Source organism: Phaethon lepturus, unplaced genomic scaffold, assembly GCF_000687285.1.
Source record: "Phaethon lepturus isolate BGI_N335 unplaced genomic scaffold, ASM68728v1 scaffold3985, whole genome shotgun sequence".
NCBI lineage: Eukaryota > Metazoa > Chordata > Aves > Phaethontiformes > Phaethontidae > Phaethon > Phaethon lepturus.
In genome coordinates this window covers 1812-20463 of record NW_010541042.1, presented here as the reverse complement: position 1 = coordinate 20463, position 18652 = coordinate 1812, and the positions used below count along the sequence as shown (strand labels likewise).

General features: G+C 37.4%; 1 protein-coding gene across 1 annotated transcript in view; it reads left to right on the top strand.

Moving 5' to 3' along the window:
• FRY (furry homolog (Drosophila)) overlaps positions 1-18298 on the top strand; it is a gene marked incomplete at its 3' end in the record, with an annotated part of 116936 nt that extends 98638 nt beyond the window's left edge. Inside the window, exons 51-57 of the mRNA XM_010287599.1 lie at positions 5484-5685; positions 6197-6357; positions 8792-8955; positions 10169-10358; positions 16686-16835; positions 17662-17760; positions 18215-18298. Coding sequence (XP_010285901.1) covers positions 5484-5685; positions 6197-6357; positions 8792-8955; positions 10169-10358; positions 16686-16835; positions 17662-17760; positions 18215-18298 — 1050 coding nt within the window. The remainder of the gene's footprint in view (positions 1-5483; positions 5686-6196; positions 6358-8791; positions 8956-10168; positions 10359-16685; positions 16836-17661; positions 17761-18214) is intronic.
• Positions 18299-18652: the final 354 nt, after the last annotated feature.

Sequence of the window (18652 nt, the reverse complement as noted above, 5' to 3'; positions counted from 1 at the left end):
ATCTTCTCGTTCCAGCATAACCCTCCAAAATGTGAATTCAGGCCTTCGGGCTGTTGTTACTCCTGCAACTCCTGATGAAATCACTAACGCGTAGAGAGTTGTATCTTCCACTCTGCTTAGGTGTCCGTGATTTTATCATTTCGTGCAGGAGCTAAACAGAACCCTGAGGGCCCAGATCAAGTCTCGACAGGTGAAGCCTGTCAGCTCACATTGAGCTGAAAGTGCTGAAGGGAAAAAGTTGAAAAACTGCTGTATATTGGGGGGCTACACCCTTCAACCTTGCTTATATCAAACTTGGAGTCTTTCTATTTGGATGGAAAGGCCAAAAATGAATATCCACTGCCAAACACATCTAACAATTTTGTTGCAATTTAAAAGTTCAGAGATTGTTAGCTCTTTTGAAGTACTTAAGGTGCAGATGTTCAGCAAACCTAACAGTTTAATAAATTGTCTTGTCGTAATCTGGGCTTGATTTTAACATGAATTCTCTCAGGCATCGCTCTTAGCCCTGAGGAGAACAATGTGTACAAGAAGAAATAATCTGTTTTCTCCCTGGTTTAATTACAGTAGTAAAATAATTTTAAGATAAACACACCCCTCAGGTGTGAACTCATACACACCTGAATTTTAATTTTTTTTTCCAATGAAGAGAAAGGATGGAGGAATGGAAAGAGATGTTGCAGAGTCCTTATTTTCCAAGTCAGAAGTCTCTCTATCAAATACAGTAACGTTGGCTCACAGCTGCCCATGACTTTGCTAAAGAAAAAAAGCAGTTGGCATCAATGGTTGAAAATGCATTAGCCGAATATTGTGAAGGAGCTTTAGTATTCCAAACAATGATAAATGATAAAACGGCAATACCAGGTTAATTGTCAAAAAGTATACTGGCTGCAATAATTTTTGTGCCTTAAATGCTTTCAAGATATTACGAGGGCTTGGGACTGCAATTTTGACTAAATACCACATATTCATTTTGTGTCTGGTGAAATTAAAGAATTTCTTCTTTCTTTTCACCAGTTAAAACCATGTACAGATTTTATATAATTGTGCAGAACAATTCCTATCAAAGTTAGTTTACCTTCCTGCACTGTGACCGTGCAATGATTTGTTTTATACATGTTGCTAACTTCAAGACTGAGGCCTATATTAATCAATATACTAATTCTCTTAAGTCAGTCGTGGAACAGATACTAAGCTTCTCTAGTTTTATGTGAAGTAAAAGGAACAATGTAGTCTTTTACTTAATACAGTTTTTAAATTGCCATGGATCTGAGACCTTGCATTCCAAGGTTTAGTCCAGACTGACTTACTACTGTTTTAAATAGATACTTTAGCCAAATTCAAACCTGGTATAAGAGGCTACATCTCTCATTACTGAATGATTTACTAGTGACTGAAACTGTACCATTTTCATCAAGTCTGAATTTGGTATATTAATAAACATGAATTAAACAGTGTTGGAAAACTTAAGCTAGCAAGAGCACAAATAGTCTTTCCAAAAAAATGTTATGATTTAAACAGGCCAGTGATGCTTGTATCATCCCCAGACCGCAAGATGTACTTGTTTGAAATTTCATAAAGATGTGAAAGCACGTAATGGTTATTTTCAAACTTACAAGATAGGCTGAAGAGCTGAAGTTTCTGTGATAATATTGGTTACAATTGTAGGGAAATGTTTGTCTGTGATGTCTTTAATACAGTAATTTTACATAGATTCTTTCTATTTGTTTTTCTATCTGTTATATCTGCTACCCAGGAACTTCAGGTAAGAATGCTACTTGAACTCAGATGTGCCAGCATATGTTATGCCTTCTTGCAAATTTGTGTTATAGAATAACATCATAGTTTTGTTGTTGCTCCCCCTTCGGTGTGTGCGTGGGTGGATGTGTGTGTGCTTGCACTTCTGACAGGTGCTACATTTTTTGTTTTGTATTAGAAATATTTTTGCGGGGTTTTTTTCAAAAATTCTGTTTCATTTTAACTTTGTTTTTGACATGTTCAACAGTCTTCACAAATTTTACAGTATCTTAATTCTAATATCAGCATTTTTCAAATTGAGACATTTCTCCTTTTAGTATCTTTGTGCATAAAAAATACATAGAAACAAAAGAACTTAATTATTTATAATATAGTAAAGTCTGGGCCATTTGTTTCCATGGGCAAATTATATGTAATTTCCAGCTTTTCAGTTGTGGTATATTGGCTCCTGTTAGCATCTTGCTAAAGCTGATACCTGACATCTCTTCAGAAAGTTTACATAATTGCCTACCAGCCTGAATTTAATTGAATGAATTAGTTAATTCATACAGCTTAATTTAATTCAGCTGTATACTTCTCCCAACTTTGCTGGACTCATTTACCCTATGAAGAAAACTGAAAAGGTGCATCAGTGGTTGCCAGTTTAGGACATAAACTTGCAGTTTATCAATGTATAGAGTGATAGAGAATTGTAATGAGTTGTACAAGTGACACAAAAATCAGCAACAGTAGTATTTTGCATGTTTGTTTCTGATAGTTTGTACATCAGTTATTATGCAAACACAACCCCAAAAAAATCTTTGTCTCAAAATGCCTGGGCTCTAAAAGATACAACCATATGGCAATAGTCCCTCACTATGCAGTTCCACCATAGTTTTGCCTATACCCTATAATATTTGTGCAACTCCGTTAGCTTTGCATACTTTGCCAAGACAGTAAGGGTAAAAACCTGCGTGAAAGTTTTGCATGATTCTTACTGGCTTCATGGAGGAGCTCCGCAGCTCTGCCCCACATAGGGTGGCTTCCCTTTTTACTGCCCCTTCTGGGTCTGCCCTCTCCCCTGGGTTCTGGTAAGGTTTAAAGTGGCTGCAAGGGCACATCAGCTCCTTTACCAGAGGGTGGTGATTGTGGGAAGTTCTATGTGGTACCTGCTTATTGCTGGCCAGATGCATTTATAGTATGTGACTGTTTCCTTTTGAATTGGTATTTGTTACTGGTGGCTTTTCAGATAGGAAATAGCTTTGCTCCCGCTGTAGATAAAAATGAACAGCCTCTCAAATATATCTTCCCTCCTGCTTGTTAACTGTGAAAGAAAGATTGCTTAACAGACTGTAAAAACAACAACTCCATCTTCATAGACGTGTTGACCTCTTGTTTAACTTCAGTATGAGTTTGGGTGCTCCTGTAGCAAGCTTATGCTAACCCAAATGCTGTGAGTATTTGGGTTATACTGTGTTTCACCTCTCTTACCCTTCTCCTTCACTTTTAATTCACTCCCACGCCTTCTAATTGCATGCCCTGGAAATGTCCCTGTTCATTTCTCTTCTTTTTGTTGGCTTCCTTCTTTAAGACTTTGCAGAATAAAAATGCAAGAAATATTCCCATAGACATGGGCTGCAAAATTTTTTGATAGCTGTACTAGGCATCTTGAGGATCAGGGTGTAATCATGGTCATCTTTGCTTGCTTGGTTATTTATGTCATTTTGTCATTTGTTAGTTCAGTAACATGTGTTTGTGGAGGATGTCTCATTGCTGCATGTGTCCTCCAGCCTTTGTGGGGGAGGATGGACAGCCAACAAATTTGTTAAAATAAATAGCTGGGAACTGAACGGTCATTTTTATGATTTAAAAAGACCTAATTTCTTAAATCTTAGCTGTGTTCTTTTCTCTTCCCACACAAAACTCCATATGATCCCAGTCCCAGGATGAAAACAGGGCTGTCCAATAATGTGTTTGGCTTCATAATAATTTCATGTTAATTAGCTCTTGAATATAGTGCATTCCTTAGCTCTACGTGTTCTAGTGGATTACAGTTCTTGCATTTCTGGGTTGTCTTTTCCCTAAAAAATTTTTTTTTCTTTTTTCCTCCTATTTGTTGATGAACAGTGAGCTTAGTGTCATGAAACTGAACTTTCCCTCTTTCTAATCATATTCCAAAGTCCATTGCATTAAAGGGCAATGATGCAAAATGGGATCTGGTTGTGCAAATTTGTTGATTGTTAAAGAGATAAGATTGCAGTTGAATTAATTGCACTTTATACAGTTTATTCCCCATTCAGTAAATGTCTGAGTAGTCCTGAATGGGGATTACTAAAGTGTTTAAAATTACAGATCTGTCTAAGTACCTTACTGAACTGAAAACCTCTTTCTCTATGATTGCACATAATTTTATTCTGCATGAGCCCAGGGTATACTCCTTCCATAATCAGTGATTTGATAATAATGTTTATGATTTTTTTAGGCAGAACTATATTTTTGTCAACTTCATATTTAAAAGATCACTGTCAACTTGAATTTTCAGCAGCTGGTTTGCTTAAGAGTGTTGCATCTTATGGAGTCTTGTTTTAAACAGTCAGCCCTGAAGCTTAAAAAGAAACATTTTTCTCTATAAATTTCCTTCCCGTGTTGTTGTAAGGTTGAAGGCTTTCGCCTAGGTAAAGTACCCAAAACTGCAACTGGATACTTCTGGGTAGACCCTTCATGCTATGTAAGGCCCCTTTGGCCTCTGGGGTCCATGACAGGAGCATGCATTTGCTGGAGAGGAACCCAGCTAGACTTGAAGAAGGGAGCAAGAGAATTAACACAATTGAGGAAAAGGGATACAGTCCACTGGAAAATAAATGAAGAAATGAAAAAATGGTGGAAAACTCATTTTTATACATGAAAGAAGTTGAGTGATCTTTCTATCAGTTCACCGGCCTAACAAGCAGTTGTGCAATTTGCTTAATGCAGTTGGCTTTAAGTAGCTGCACATGGGATTAGAACTGAAAGTCAATATAAAATGTTTGGTCCATTTGACTGTGTCCTTTTTAAAACGTGAAATCTCAGGCAATGCTTATTAGGTTATTCTCAAAGTATAGTTTCAAATAATACAAATACATTCAAGTTACAAAAATAAGCAATATGGGCCTAGAATAAGAGTTTTAAAAGGTGTGCTGCTTTAGCTATTACATTTTGTGCTAAATGAAAGATTCATTCAAATCATAGAATCATGGAATAGTTTGGGTTGGAAAGGAATCTACCTTAATTCATCATTACGGTCATGTATATAATGAAAAGAACCTGAATTTTTTAACATACGTTTTGCAATTGAACCATTTCTATGAACTGTGCTCCTAATGTTTTTAAACATCAAGGTAAAATCCTTTAAAATTGCTTCCAAACTTTTCTTTTGCCTGTCATTGCTCTGCTGGTATTGAGGTGTGTTTATATGTGGACTTACAAAAACAAATTCTTAAATTGGCAAATGCATGAAAACCTTCTAATACTGAAAAGAATGAATCTTCATTTAACTGTCATTTCCATGCTTCTGCTCTTATCTCCAGGTGAAGCGCTGGAAAATTTTAAATGCCCCTGTTACATTATTGCTTAACAAAATAATGTTTATATCATTTGTATTATATTCTTACATAAAAATATTTCTTGAGCTAACTTTGATCTAATGGTTTGTGGTTTGTATGGGATGAGTTTCAAATCAAGGAAGCTGACCCTATATCTGATTTCAGGGTGAGAGCATGGACAACTTCAACTGGGGAGTACGCAGGCGGTCCCTGGATAGCCTGGACAAGTGTGACATGCAGCTGCTGGAAGAGAGCCAGCTCTCGGGGAGCACACCCAGCCTGAACAAAATGAACCATGAGGACTCCGATGAGTCATCTGAGGAGGAGGACCTGACCACCAGCCAAATCTTGGAGAACTCGGACCTAGTAAGTTGCAAACTTGCGATTTAAGAAGAGGTAGGGTTATGTTTTTAAATAAGCTGGGCTTTTAGCTTCCTCTCGCCCAGGTGCAGTCTAATTGGGGGGTGGCACTCCGTGTGGTATTTTCTCGCTGCTTGCTTTTCCCTTATTTGCAAATGTAAACAGGAATTTTAATGCGAAGATTGAAACCCAGGAAGTGTCACATCTGATTATTTACCCTTTTTTCCACAAGTTACTATATGACAATTTTGCACAAATCACCAGTAGTAAATCTTTCTGACTTATCTAATAATACTTAAAGAAATAGGACAAGACTTCAGTTTGGTAAACCATGTCGGGTTTTCATTGTTCACTTCTGGGGTGTTTGCATACAATTTTTATGATAGAAACATTGAAAGTGTTGTAACATATTTGCATGTACAAACTAGGAGAGCCACTGCCCTTTAAGACAATGTCTGCTTTGCGTGTTCATAAAAGCAATGCGTGGTGGGGTAGCTGTATACTCAGTTCTTCTGTGCTTTTGTTGTCTTCCCCATCTGAGGATACAAATCACATTGACTCGCTTTCTACATCATGTGACACAACCTCAGCAGAGCCTCATCATTTTAATATAGGAACATCTAGCTTTGATGTGTCTTTGCCTGATAGGAATAATCTCCAAGTGTCTGAAGGATCCAAGGTGAACACATTTTTACTTCCAACTGCAGTGTATTGTACAGAACACTTCTACAAGTGTATTTTACTTACACTTTCATGAAGGGTTTGATCTGTGAAAGCAAGTACATTCAGACTTTCTATACATAATGGCGTAGTACAATACACTCATATGCTCCCGCACATCCATACCCTTGCCTTTCTACTTATACTTCTTTATTAAAAGATTTTATTTATTGTTTCTTAAGTATATTGCACTATATATGCACCAAGATACTATAAGCTCATTGGAAGACAAATTCATGAACTGGTTACAAGTTACAACCCTAAGGGAATACTCTTTTGTTCTTCATGCTGATTTAAAATAACGATATGCCAACTCATATGGTGGGTGTATGCGTGTATTCCATGAGATTTTTTTGTATGTGGGAACCTATTGTACGGTTGTGTGCACTGGATTCAGTTCTTGCCTTTTGGCAGACACTCAAAAAATTTTAAATTCATGACCGCAAGATTAAGCCATCTTGAGGGGGCAGGCAGGATTTGCAAGGATACAACAACCATTTTCAGCACAGTTTATTTCAGAAAATTGTATCAGAAGATGAACATAATGTGAGGTTGGTAAATGATTATCAGTGTGGGGATTGTTTCTTTAATTTTCTGTTTGATAGTACTTTTTTTGGGGAGATCAGGTGTACCTACTCCTCTCACTGTCACTCCAGAAATATAATTGGGGTTGGAGGTGAGGTGGGTCAGTAACTTCATGACACTGGTGCCTTACCAGTACAACTCTCTCTGTCATGTCTGAATTGAGTGGCTTCTGCAGAGTGGGGCAGAGGAAGAATATAGTTGTCTTAGTTGTCTTGTTTAATCATCAGCTTTCATTCCGGTTCTTGCCTTTGGTTGCCCCCAAATGCAGCCACACAAAAAATTTATACATACTGCTAGCACTGCATATAACAGAGGTAATGGAAACTTTCAGTGAAGAGGTCATAGGAAGGGAGGTTGGAATGTTGAACAAATTGTGGCAGAAACCTCCCCAGGAGGAAGAAAGGACAAGAGGGGGGAATTGTGGGTAAGAATAGGAAAGGAGGGGAACCTCTCCAAATAATGGCTGTGGAAAAGATAAACTCATTATCATTTGTCAAAACAACTTGGTAGACAAATTACCACGTAACAACCATAAGCAGCAGAAGTTGGCAGAATTTCAGTTCAGGAAGCTGCAGTCAGAACAGATACGTTTGCAGGTGGTGACCGTGGCTAATCTCATGCATCCAGCTGCAGTAGCTATTGGTATGTACATTAAGAATTGCAAATCACAATTCATTACTTTCATATGTGCCTGGGCTTTTAGAACCTTTTCTGTGAAAATTTCTTTAATGTCCCGATGCCCATGCACCAGTGTTCATAAAAATATGAAAAGCATTGGAAAAAGTAAGTGAAGAATGTAAAATCACAGCAGCTTCTTGTGGGAATGACAGACTATTTCAGATAGTCCTGAGACAGGTTTGATATTGGTGCAATACATAACCCAAGTTGACAGGGATTTGACAGTGTTGCAAAGATTTTTCCATTGATAAACTTTACACAGAATGCCTTCTTAGTGGTTTTTTTTGCCTCAAAGATACTGTCTTCTAGTATGCATACTTCTGTATTTTTACTCAAAACAAATTGGAGTCAGTATGAACAAAGTTAAAATGCCTTGTTTTATATTTAAGGAAGAAGTCATCCAATTCTTATTCAGAAAACTTGAAACTTTCACCTAAATAATTGTACTTAATTTGATAACACAAACTCTGAGCTCTTTCCTGATTCTTTTTGCCTCTTGAGTTTTTATTTGCAGAGAGCTGATACTATGTCAGCAATGCAGAGAAATTGGAAAGTTTCAAAAAGAAATCAAGAGCTTTAGGTGCAAATACACGAAAAAGGAAGGAAATTATAGAAGCATAATCCTTTTGATGGCGTGTAGAATGCTTTGGATTCCTCTTGAATGGAAGTTACTATGCAAATGACATGCTAAAAATAATTTTCAATTCTAAACATGCATATAATTTTCCAGACAGTGATTGTTTTCAATATATTTTGAGAGGCTTTGGTATACTCTTGGACACTGTAAAGCGGTAAATGTCAAGGACAGCCTGACAGTAACAAGAAGCCTGTTGTTTTTCCTGAAAAAATACTTCCCTGCTATGTTGCCAAATGCATTGAAATCTGAAATTCTTTGCTAGACAAACTTAAGTTGATGAAATGTCTTAAAAATAATATTGATCCAAGACAACAAGTTAAGCAAAACCAGTATTTTTGAAGAAGTGTAACTTGATTCATATCATTTATAGTCTGTGGCTTTATATCCGTGCAACTTGTTGTCAGATGGGTTTTTTCATTAAATGCTTTCTATTTATTACTGGAATTAATTTATTAATTCACTGTTTCTAAGACATCATCATTCACTCCCCTAGGTCGAAGCTGTGCATGAAGAACAAGATACAGCAGCCCATGAGGATGACCTTTCAGGATCTACAAATGAACTCCCTGGAGCATTTGAGTGCAGTGACAGCCTTAGTCTGGATATGACAGAGACTGAAGAGAAAGTTGACAGGCTGGAACAATTTGCTCTGGCTAGGTACTTGTATATGCTGTTATTCATAAAAGTTCTTTTACACTGTACAACAGAGTGGAATTAATGGAATGGCTATTTTGGCCACAGGCGTCATAGAAGTCTCATGAGTTTAGAGCAGTGAGAAGACAATGCCCCAATTACCTGCATAATTATCACACGACTCAAAAAAAACCCCAAGAAAAAAAACCCTTTGAGGAAAAACAAGATATGATTTGTACATCCATCTATGCAGTTAGTCATTATATATGTAATATATTTAATTAAAAGGAAAAAAGGGATTTTTAAAGATTCACAGTAATAGAAATACTGCTTAGTTAGCTGTACAGCAGATCAGCCATATATTCATCCTTCTGATTTCTTATGGGTCATAAGGAAGTCACAATATTGTCAAAAATCCCATCTGCATACTCTTGAGACTGCTGGTGAGCGTGGCTGGACCCAGTATATGTTGCAACAAAGCATAAAGATTTTTCCATGCCTTATGGAGCTCTTTCAGATTTTGGATGCTGTGTTAGACTGCAATTAGCCCAAATTAGCCCAAAAAGGAAAAGAAAGAGGATATATAAAGAAGCCCTCTCTCCGTCTGTGTACCACATGTTTCAGAATCACAGTTCCTGTTCTTGGGAGCCATAGGAAGCATTTCTTAATCCCAAAGGACAATACACAAGATCAAGTAGCTTAGTACTCTTTAAAAATGGTAGTCAGCCTGTTTCACTGACCATGGAGTGCCAAAATAATGCTCTGTCCCAAGAACAGTGTTGAGAAGGGACGGATTTTCTCCAGTCCATTCCACACTGCAGGGAAACTAAACAAATCAGTATATTTAATGTTTTTACACACTGAGATCCTTGTCAGTACTTCTGCTATACATTATTATAACAAAGTTTTCCTAGAAGAGTAGTTTTTCTTCATGGGCTCTATCCTCCTGTGAAGTTTCAGCCTTCTTTCTCCAAATGACGGTATGATAAAAAATTCAAGTATTCTGGGATGGAGGAAGGTAGATGATAATGGCCTGAGGATAGGGATTCTGATTTGGAGGTTTTTCTAATTGTAGCCAACATCTTGCTAACCTTCAAAAGTAATCTGAAAGTTCATGACTATTTTTAAAGATATGGTAATTGGTCCTGTGATTATATTTCTCTATTATAGGATATTTTATTTGCCACCTTCTTGGTATTCTCCTTTCATCACAGTTTTTTTTTTTTTTCTCCTTCAGTTTTGGAGATGTTGATCGAAATGCCTCCCCTCCTCCCTCACCATTTTTTTCTGCCATCCTTGCTGCATTTCAGCCAGCAGCGTGTGATGATGCAGAAGAAGCCTGGCGTAGTCATATCAACCAGCTCATGTGCGACTCTGATGGTTCCTGTGCAGTTTATACATTTCATGTGTTCTCTTCCCTGTTTAAGGTGAGAAAATAAGTTCAAGATACAACATTAAAATGTTTAGATTGTGTGTGGCTATTAGGATGGTTCTTGATAGTAGTACCACTAATGAACTACGAGGTATATAACCATTGTCATTTTGCATGCTGCAGAATTGCCATACTAGATTTCATGCAGAACTGTCTTCTAGGACCAGTTTTGTCATAAAAACAGTGTGTATCTCATACTTGCAGGTTTAGAGATAATGTTATAAAATGTGGATCCAATTTAAAGAGTATTTTCTTCAGTAGTTTACAAACAGCCTGAAACTGCAAGAGACAGGAAATGGCCTTTTCATCTCAAACTATTGTTGATCTGTTCTTTCATCTCAAACTGTTGAAATCTGACCATGCCTATGTAAATGTCAATATTATTAAATATTCTGTCCCTAATCATCTAAATAGAAATATCCAGCTGTGATCATGCAATATAAATTCCAGAGCCTGGGTCTGAAGGCTAGAAATATATTTCTTCTTTCTAAAAGAAGAATATGTATGCTTGCAAAGATAATAATCTTGGAAAAAAAAAAGACAAAAAGGAGTCAAATGTACAAGCTGTCCTAAGGAATGACTGTTTTTAACGGTAATTAGTTTTAAAGCCTTTTAAAATTTTTTCTCTGTCTTTATATGAGGCAGCTGCAGGATGTTTAAGCATGCTGCGGCAGTGTACACAGCAGCCAGGTAACTTCATGCAGACTTTAAGTACCCATGATCTCAGAGTACACATTTTTTTATTAGCAATGGGTACCCAGCTAAAAAATACACAATCTCAAGATCTTTTCATATTTTTAAGACTATCCTTATAGGAAAGAAGCATCATACAATAAGAATCAATTCTCCATCCTGTTTCCTCTATGCTCCACCAGAGTTAATTGCATGTCTCCTCTAGCTGCATGCTGTGTCCTCCTTTAAACATGACACCACTGCATATACGGGTGCATTACAGGCATGCTTTTAAACACTGATAAATAACCATTTGGAAAAAAAAAGCCAGTGCTGACTTGAGTGCATGACAGTTCAATTTTCAAAATTAGTCCTCTATTTCTTCATGATGTGTATTTCAGTTTTTCTGCCTTTATGTCAGTCCTAGAGGTTAATAGCCCTGTTCAAGTCTTCTGAGAGTTTTTTGTCCTTTTTGTTTTCTTTGAAGAAGTGAAAAGGAACTGCTGTCACACTTCTGAAAACTAGATAAATAATACTGTGTAATGCAAAACCTAAATGTTACCTGTAAAATACCTGGCATATACACACTACATTTGCTGCTGTGCTTGCCCTATATTCCGAAGATAGCCTACTTATTTTCTTCAGTCAATACTGGAGGAGAAAGATACAATACTCTCTCAAAAAGTTTTCAATAACAGCAAAACCTGAACAACAGTAATAAAAAAAATCATGGAACAGATTGCAGGGGATTTGGACGAAATGACCTTAAAAGGTCCCTTCCAACCCAAAGATTCTATGATTCAGGGGCAGGGGGGGAAGGGATTCAGAGTATCAAGAAACCAGAATATTCCAGCTGGAGTCACAGCCATATTTTTAGTTTATAAAAATGCTTTGTTCTCCTCTTCAGGGTTAAAACATAGGAGTCTTACTTTCCCAGATTTTTTTTGTAAGATGTCAGCTTGTCTGGAATCGTATTGTGTTTGCACCATCAAACTTTTCTACTCATTTGCTAACTTAAAAGGCTTTTGACCCTCACCAACAGGAAGTTTCGGAAAGCAGCCCAGTATGTGCTAGGCTTGCAATGCAAAGTACTGCCAAAATATTTAACTGCAAAACAAAATCCTTGTTTGGAGGAGCCTGTCAACTAAATACTTGGTGAAGTGAAAGAAGTGCATTTTCCAGGGCACCTATGTTTCAGTGTGCATCAAGTAAATGGTATCTTGGATGTTTGCCCACAACATGCTAAACTTGTTTAAAATTCCCGAAATTATTGAAGTACTTTTCCTGTAAACGAGTCATAGCTCAGCAATCTCTGGATTATCTTTACGGCTGCCTCTTTGTATTCCATCAAACCAAATGTCTTTCAGCAGACCAGCCAGTTCCAAGACAAGTAGATTTGAGAGCTAGCAAGTAGTTTCCACAATCGAGCCCTTTTGTTACAAAAAATCCTCTTCCCAGATGAGGAAACCAGAGGTTAAGAAGAAAACATTCTGAGAATATTTTGTTATTATTTACATTGACACAAAGCACAGCAACTCTATGCAGCCATATACCTATACATAATATGCTGGTGGTTGGCATTTTTATTCCCAATAGTCCCATTTCATAAAATATATACCACATTCAGACGTTGCTTGAAAGATTTAAGCCACTGTAATCTGTACCCAGAAGGACATTGCTGAGATGATAACTTATTGTAGAACTGATAGTCCATGTAATTGTAAAATAAATATATTTAATGAAGTATTATACATAGATACCAAAGTAGTCTCTCACTGTTTCACATTTTAATACTTTAAAACACTCTTCAAGACTGTTCTTTTCCTAGCTGTAGACTGATTTTTGCTTTTACGAATATCTGAAAAGGAAAGCAGTAAAGGAAGAATATGTTTTCTTGAATCTAAACAGTAGACTGGTCAGCTTTTGATGAAGCCATGACTGAAATGCTTTGAGGAAATTCCTTTCATAAAATAAACTAGAACTGTTAAAACTGTGAGTGGATGTGTTCTGGAAGGGACCTGAGGACTTCGTGTTCCTTATCTTGCCCAGGACAGGATCAACTATAACTTTCATTCTAGTCAAACGTTTTTTAACTTTTTCCTCTAGACTTTCTTAACCTTTGAGTGGAACTTCACAATGTTCCTAGGCAATGTAGTCGAATGCTTAACATTCCTTGAAAGCTTCTCTTGCTGTGTTTTATGCCCATGGCTTCTTGCTCTATACACGGTGATACTCTTCTTTGCAGTTGCTGCTTATACTTGAAGACTGTTACCATGATTTCACTTACCCCAAACTTCTCTTATTTAACCTCAGTTCTTTCAACCTTCCCCATAAGTCACGTTTTCTAAACTTCTCACTGTTGCTATGGATGCTCTTCAGTTTGTCTGTGTATTACTGAAAAAGCAAGAGCAGGTTCTGTACTTCAGCCTAAGTTCTTTCCATCACTGACTAGAAGAGATTCACCTGTTTTATAGAAGGTATTCCTGTTTAAAAACTTCTCTTTGCTAACTGCTGTACAGTAGGAGACAGTTAATTATTTTCCACTTGCAACCCAATCTAGTATGCAGATCCTGTTCTACAAAATTTTACCTTCCTGGTTATTCTCCGTCCTGAATATGCTCTATGGATTGTTTCATCCTAGGGGTACAAGCTTGTACTTCTTTCTTTTCCCTGCACTGCTTCTGCAGTTTTATCACAATCAGTTTGAATTTTAATCCTGGCTTCCAAGGAGTTTGCAGCCCCTGCTGCTCAATCATCCATGCATTTAATAAGCATGATGCATATTCCATTATGCTGTTTTTTCATTAATGACTTGGTTAGTGCCTGAGACAGTCCCCAGTGGAATCCTGTTCAATTTATCTTTCCAGTTGGACAGTGAATTAACTTCTGAATATGGTTTTGCACACCATTACCTCTAGACCAGGTTTCTCTGCCTTACTTCTAAGACAGTAGATGAATTAGTATGTAACATATCAATTGCTTCTCCTTCTAATAGAAAATTTTAGCCTTCCATGAAAATTAAGTATTTTGATATGGTTTGTTCTGACCATATCTGTACTGCCTATTACTCATTTTTCATATGTTCCCCCATTTCCCAAACTTTCCGTTTAATTCTTTTGCTCTTGGGTTGTTTGTTTGTTTGTTTTTTTTTTGAGATAAGCACTTTCCTCAATTTTTTACAACACCGTGCGTTCTATGAGTTCTCAAAGATATTTCTTATGGCTGCTAGACCTCTTTAGCCAGTATTGTAACTATCATAGCATGAATTTGCCTAATCTGCAAAGATGCAAAGATATCCAAGCCCTTACTAGCAAGATCTGTTTTCACCTGAGTTTTCATAGATGTCTCATTGTTACCTGGACACAGATGCCCTCTCTGGGAGCAATAAGGCAAAAGAAGGTATTAAATACGTCAATCTTTTCAGTAGCATCTGTTAGCTATTTCTCTCCATTGTGATTCCTTGGCCACCTTAATTATCTCTAGTTTACTTCTTGACATTCTCTTTTTCTCTCACTAGTTTATTTGGCATCTCCCTCTCTGACTATTGTGTCTACATTGCCATGCTATTTTTGGTACCCAAGTTAGTAATTTAACACAGTTTCACTTTCTGTTCTTCTTTTTTGCATGAGTATTTGCCTGAGTGAAATATTTGTATGTCTTAATGTATTTTCTACCTTTCAGTGGTATAAAATGTGTTTCTGATCTCTTTTTTTCCCTAATGGAATGGCTACCTCTCATTATCTCTCTTCCCCATGAAGTTCTTTGTAATGGGCTCCTTCCTGCAAATTCTGAATACATTGAGGTCGGTTGAATTATTTCTGTAATCTGTCTCCTCCACTGCCTCAGACTGATAAACTCAGTTACTCTTCCCCAGGAGGGTATTGCAGCACCTGAACAGGTTACCCAGAGAGCCTGAGGAAGCACTGACCTTGGAGCTTTCAAGACTCAGCTAGACAAAACCATGGCTGACCTGATCTAGTGTTGGCAATAGTCCCACTTTGAGTTGAAGGTTGAATCAGATGTTCTCCAAACATCCCTTTCAACCAACATCTCTTGGATTCTGCTCCATAATCTATCTTTCTAAATTTCCTTCCACATTTACTTTCTTAGCTAGCTCTTTTCTGTTGGCTAGAATCAAATCTAGATCTCTTTCCTTTTCCAGAAGAGTTGACAGCAACAGTTTCACTAAGACCTGGACTGAATCTTTCTTTTCAGATTATATTGTAGTAGTAAATCTCTAACTGTCACCGAGCCTTATGATTCAGATGATTCTGTTAGTTGCTCGTAAAAATAATCATTTACCTGGTTTGGTGGTAATCAGTAAGAGCCCCTTGCCTCTGCTACAGACAATACAGCAGAGAATCTGAACCATGTGCTGAGTGACACATATAGCACTTTGTTTCTGTCTTGAAGTAAAAAGGTAGAAACCTGTAGTAGGACAAGTACCAGTTTATCTGATCTTGACTGTGTTCAGATGGCCTGTTCAGATGCTTTAGGGAGAGATTCACAAACAAGCAGTTATGAAGTTGCTCTGTAGAGAAAGTTTCTCTTTAACCATTTTATAAATTAGTGATAGTGGACACCCCACCTACAACGTGAGGGCTTATGTAGCTTTTTAAAAAAAAATCATTCAATCCACCAGCTTCCATTATCAATAAAGTCTGAATTCAGCTCACCTGATTTTAGGTACTTAACTTAACAGTGTAGGAGCAGTAACAGGCTATTTATATGTCTGTCATTCAGAGTGGTATTTGGGAAGCACTTCTCTCCAGTGAAGCATGCTTACGGTAATACAGGTCCTAACCTACATTCCTCAGAGAAATACCTATGGTAATGTGGAATGACTCATATAAAAACATTGCATGCTTTTATTTTTCAAAATATTTCAACGTTACTCCCACCTGCTGAGCAGGTCTTAGTGAGATATCTTTTGGCAGTGAAACCTGCTGTGTATTTATCAATATCAATATTTCAGTTGGCGCAAGACTAAAAATTTATTTTTATTTATTATTCACTTTATATATTAGTCACTGAAAAGAAAGTATCAGCACTAGAATGGTTCTGGAAGACTAGGCTGGTTTAGGACTCAAAACACCAAAAAAATCTTCTGAGAAGAATAATTCCCGGATGCAATGCAATATTTCCGGAGTCCTCCCAAGGAGCAGAAAAGTTCTAGTGAGAAGGTTTTTCCCACAGGGAAAAAAAAAAGGTTTTTTCTGATTTTTCCATGCTGCTGTTTGGCATTAGGATGTTCATTAGCCACTTGACATGGAATACTAACAAAACAATGCCCGGAATAGGCAAGAAAAGTAAAGTGCTGATCAACTCTGTTAACTCTGTACAGCCAAGAAAAAAATGCTACCTGTGGGTAAAAGGCTTCATAAAGATTGAATCGTCTTTACAAGAAAGAATGTATTTCAGTAGTAGATTGTTACGAATTCTGTAATTAGTTTTACAGCTGCCCAGCTGTGCACTGTCTCTGGCATAATAACTATTATTAAGTATCCTTGAGCAGCTGTTCAGTTCTCCAGAGGGAGATGGTCTCTTTTGCACGTTATTGTGCAAAGACAAAAAAGCATGCCATCTGTTTACAAAGGAAAGAAGCTTGTGCTTGAGTAAAGTATGTGATAAACTGTATTTTGCTTTACAGAATATTCAGAAAAGGTTCTGCTTTCTAACCTGCGATGCAGCTAGTTACTTGGGAGACAACCTGCGAGGAATAGGCTCCAAGTTTGTGAGGTCTTCTCAGATGTTAACATCATGCTCAGAATGTCCCACCCTTTTTGTAGATGCAGAAACAGTGAGTATATTTCTTTGAAAAGGCATGTGCTGTACTGCAGTGTGTTATTTTACTCTGTTTCACTTCTGAGCAACTCCTGAACAGAGATGTCAGAAAGGTACCCACCACGTATCTCTAATTTTTGTCTCTTGTTCTTAACCAAATTTCCATAAATTTTCCTTATTATTGTATTAGGTAAGTAGTGGCAGATGGGCAATATGATTTGTTGAGCCTGTGTGCCAAAAATCGAAATAAAACAGGTGCCTATTGGACCCAGTTGGGTCCACAAATGGAAAAGGAAAAGCTATTTGTTACATAGCATCAAAGATGGTTTCATTTGAGTCAGCTGTGATGTGAGCTGGAGGATAAAAATATATATTAGGGAACGAATGAGATGGCCCTTCCCATTGTTTTCATTCTGGCCCATGTTTATCCAACAGCATAAGGACAGTGTAGCCTCACACAGAAGTATAGAGGTAGGAATTTGCCAAGTGTAATCTTGGGCCCACTGCTGTGACCATGGAAGAGCTATGCCTCACGTCATCAGAGAGCTGTGGAGATTAGTTAGGCTTTGTGCCGTATTTTATTTTAATCAAGTCTTTTGCAAAGCTGTTAAACACAGAACACAATTTCAATTCCACATTAGCATAGATGCAACTTTTGCTATTGAGTTTTCAGAATAGTATTCTATTTATGTATATTTTTGTATAAATATAACCATTTTTCAGTGTTAGTATCTGTAAATCCAAGTATTATTTTGCAAGATTTTTACTATGCTTCCTACTCTGTTAATATTTTTATTCTTTTATAGTGACATTTACTAACTCTTTTGACTTCATTTCTCCAGCTGCTCTCTTGTGGCCTCCTTGAAAAGCTGAAGTTTAGTGTTTTAGAACTGCAGGAGTACCTGGACACATACAACAACAGGAAAGAAGCAACACTCTCGGTATGCTGGTTCTTTGTTTTGTGTGCATGTATACTTACGCTATGTCAGGAGACTGCAGATACACTCAGATCTGTTTAAACTAATATTCAGTAGAAAAACATGTTTCAGATACTGAATTCGCTAAAAGTTTCTTCCTGAACGTATAACCCAGAACTAAAAAAAATAGCTGTTGTATCCCTTGATTTTAGAAACATTGGCATCTTTAATATTCCTGGTCTCTCCTTTCTCCTATTCAGTAATTAATTCATTTCCTTGGTTTATGCAATTCAAATGCTAATAGAAATCAACACTACACTTTTTAAATGACAGTCAAAGCAAATCGTCATAGTCTGTGTGAATAAAAAGTGCAATTGCAAGATTTTATTTGTTTACATGCTCTGCTGGAAAACTGAAATATTTCTTACCTTTCTGCAATTTACTATATCTGCCTTATTCATCTCTTCTTTAAAAACAGTGGCTTGCAAACTGCAAAGCAACGTTTGCTGGGGGCTCACGAGACGGAGTTATTACCTGTCAGCCAGGGGACTCAGAAGAGAAGGTAATGAATGAGCAGCATTATTTCTTTCCTGTGCAGTGACATGTGTGCGATATCTTGTTCTCGGACCCACAAGAGCCTGCTCTGCTTCCTCCTTGTCTCTCTGCTGGGCTTAGGCATAATCCAGTTTTCACACGTTATTGTTGTTGCCTCAGTCCTGGCCACAGGAAATGGGAATTATGCAGAGGCGATACTTCCTCTAGATGAGGAAGCAGAGCTAACCTTGCCTGGGTTGTGTGCGCTCTCCCTTTTGGGAAGATGTTGCAGCAGCAGTTTCCCAAAGCGCAGTGTCTCAGAAAATCACTCCCGGTGTACTGGGCTTCCCATTTTATCTACAGCTGTTACAGACTCGGTTTG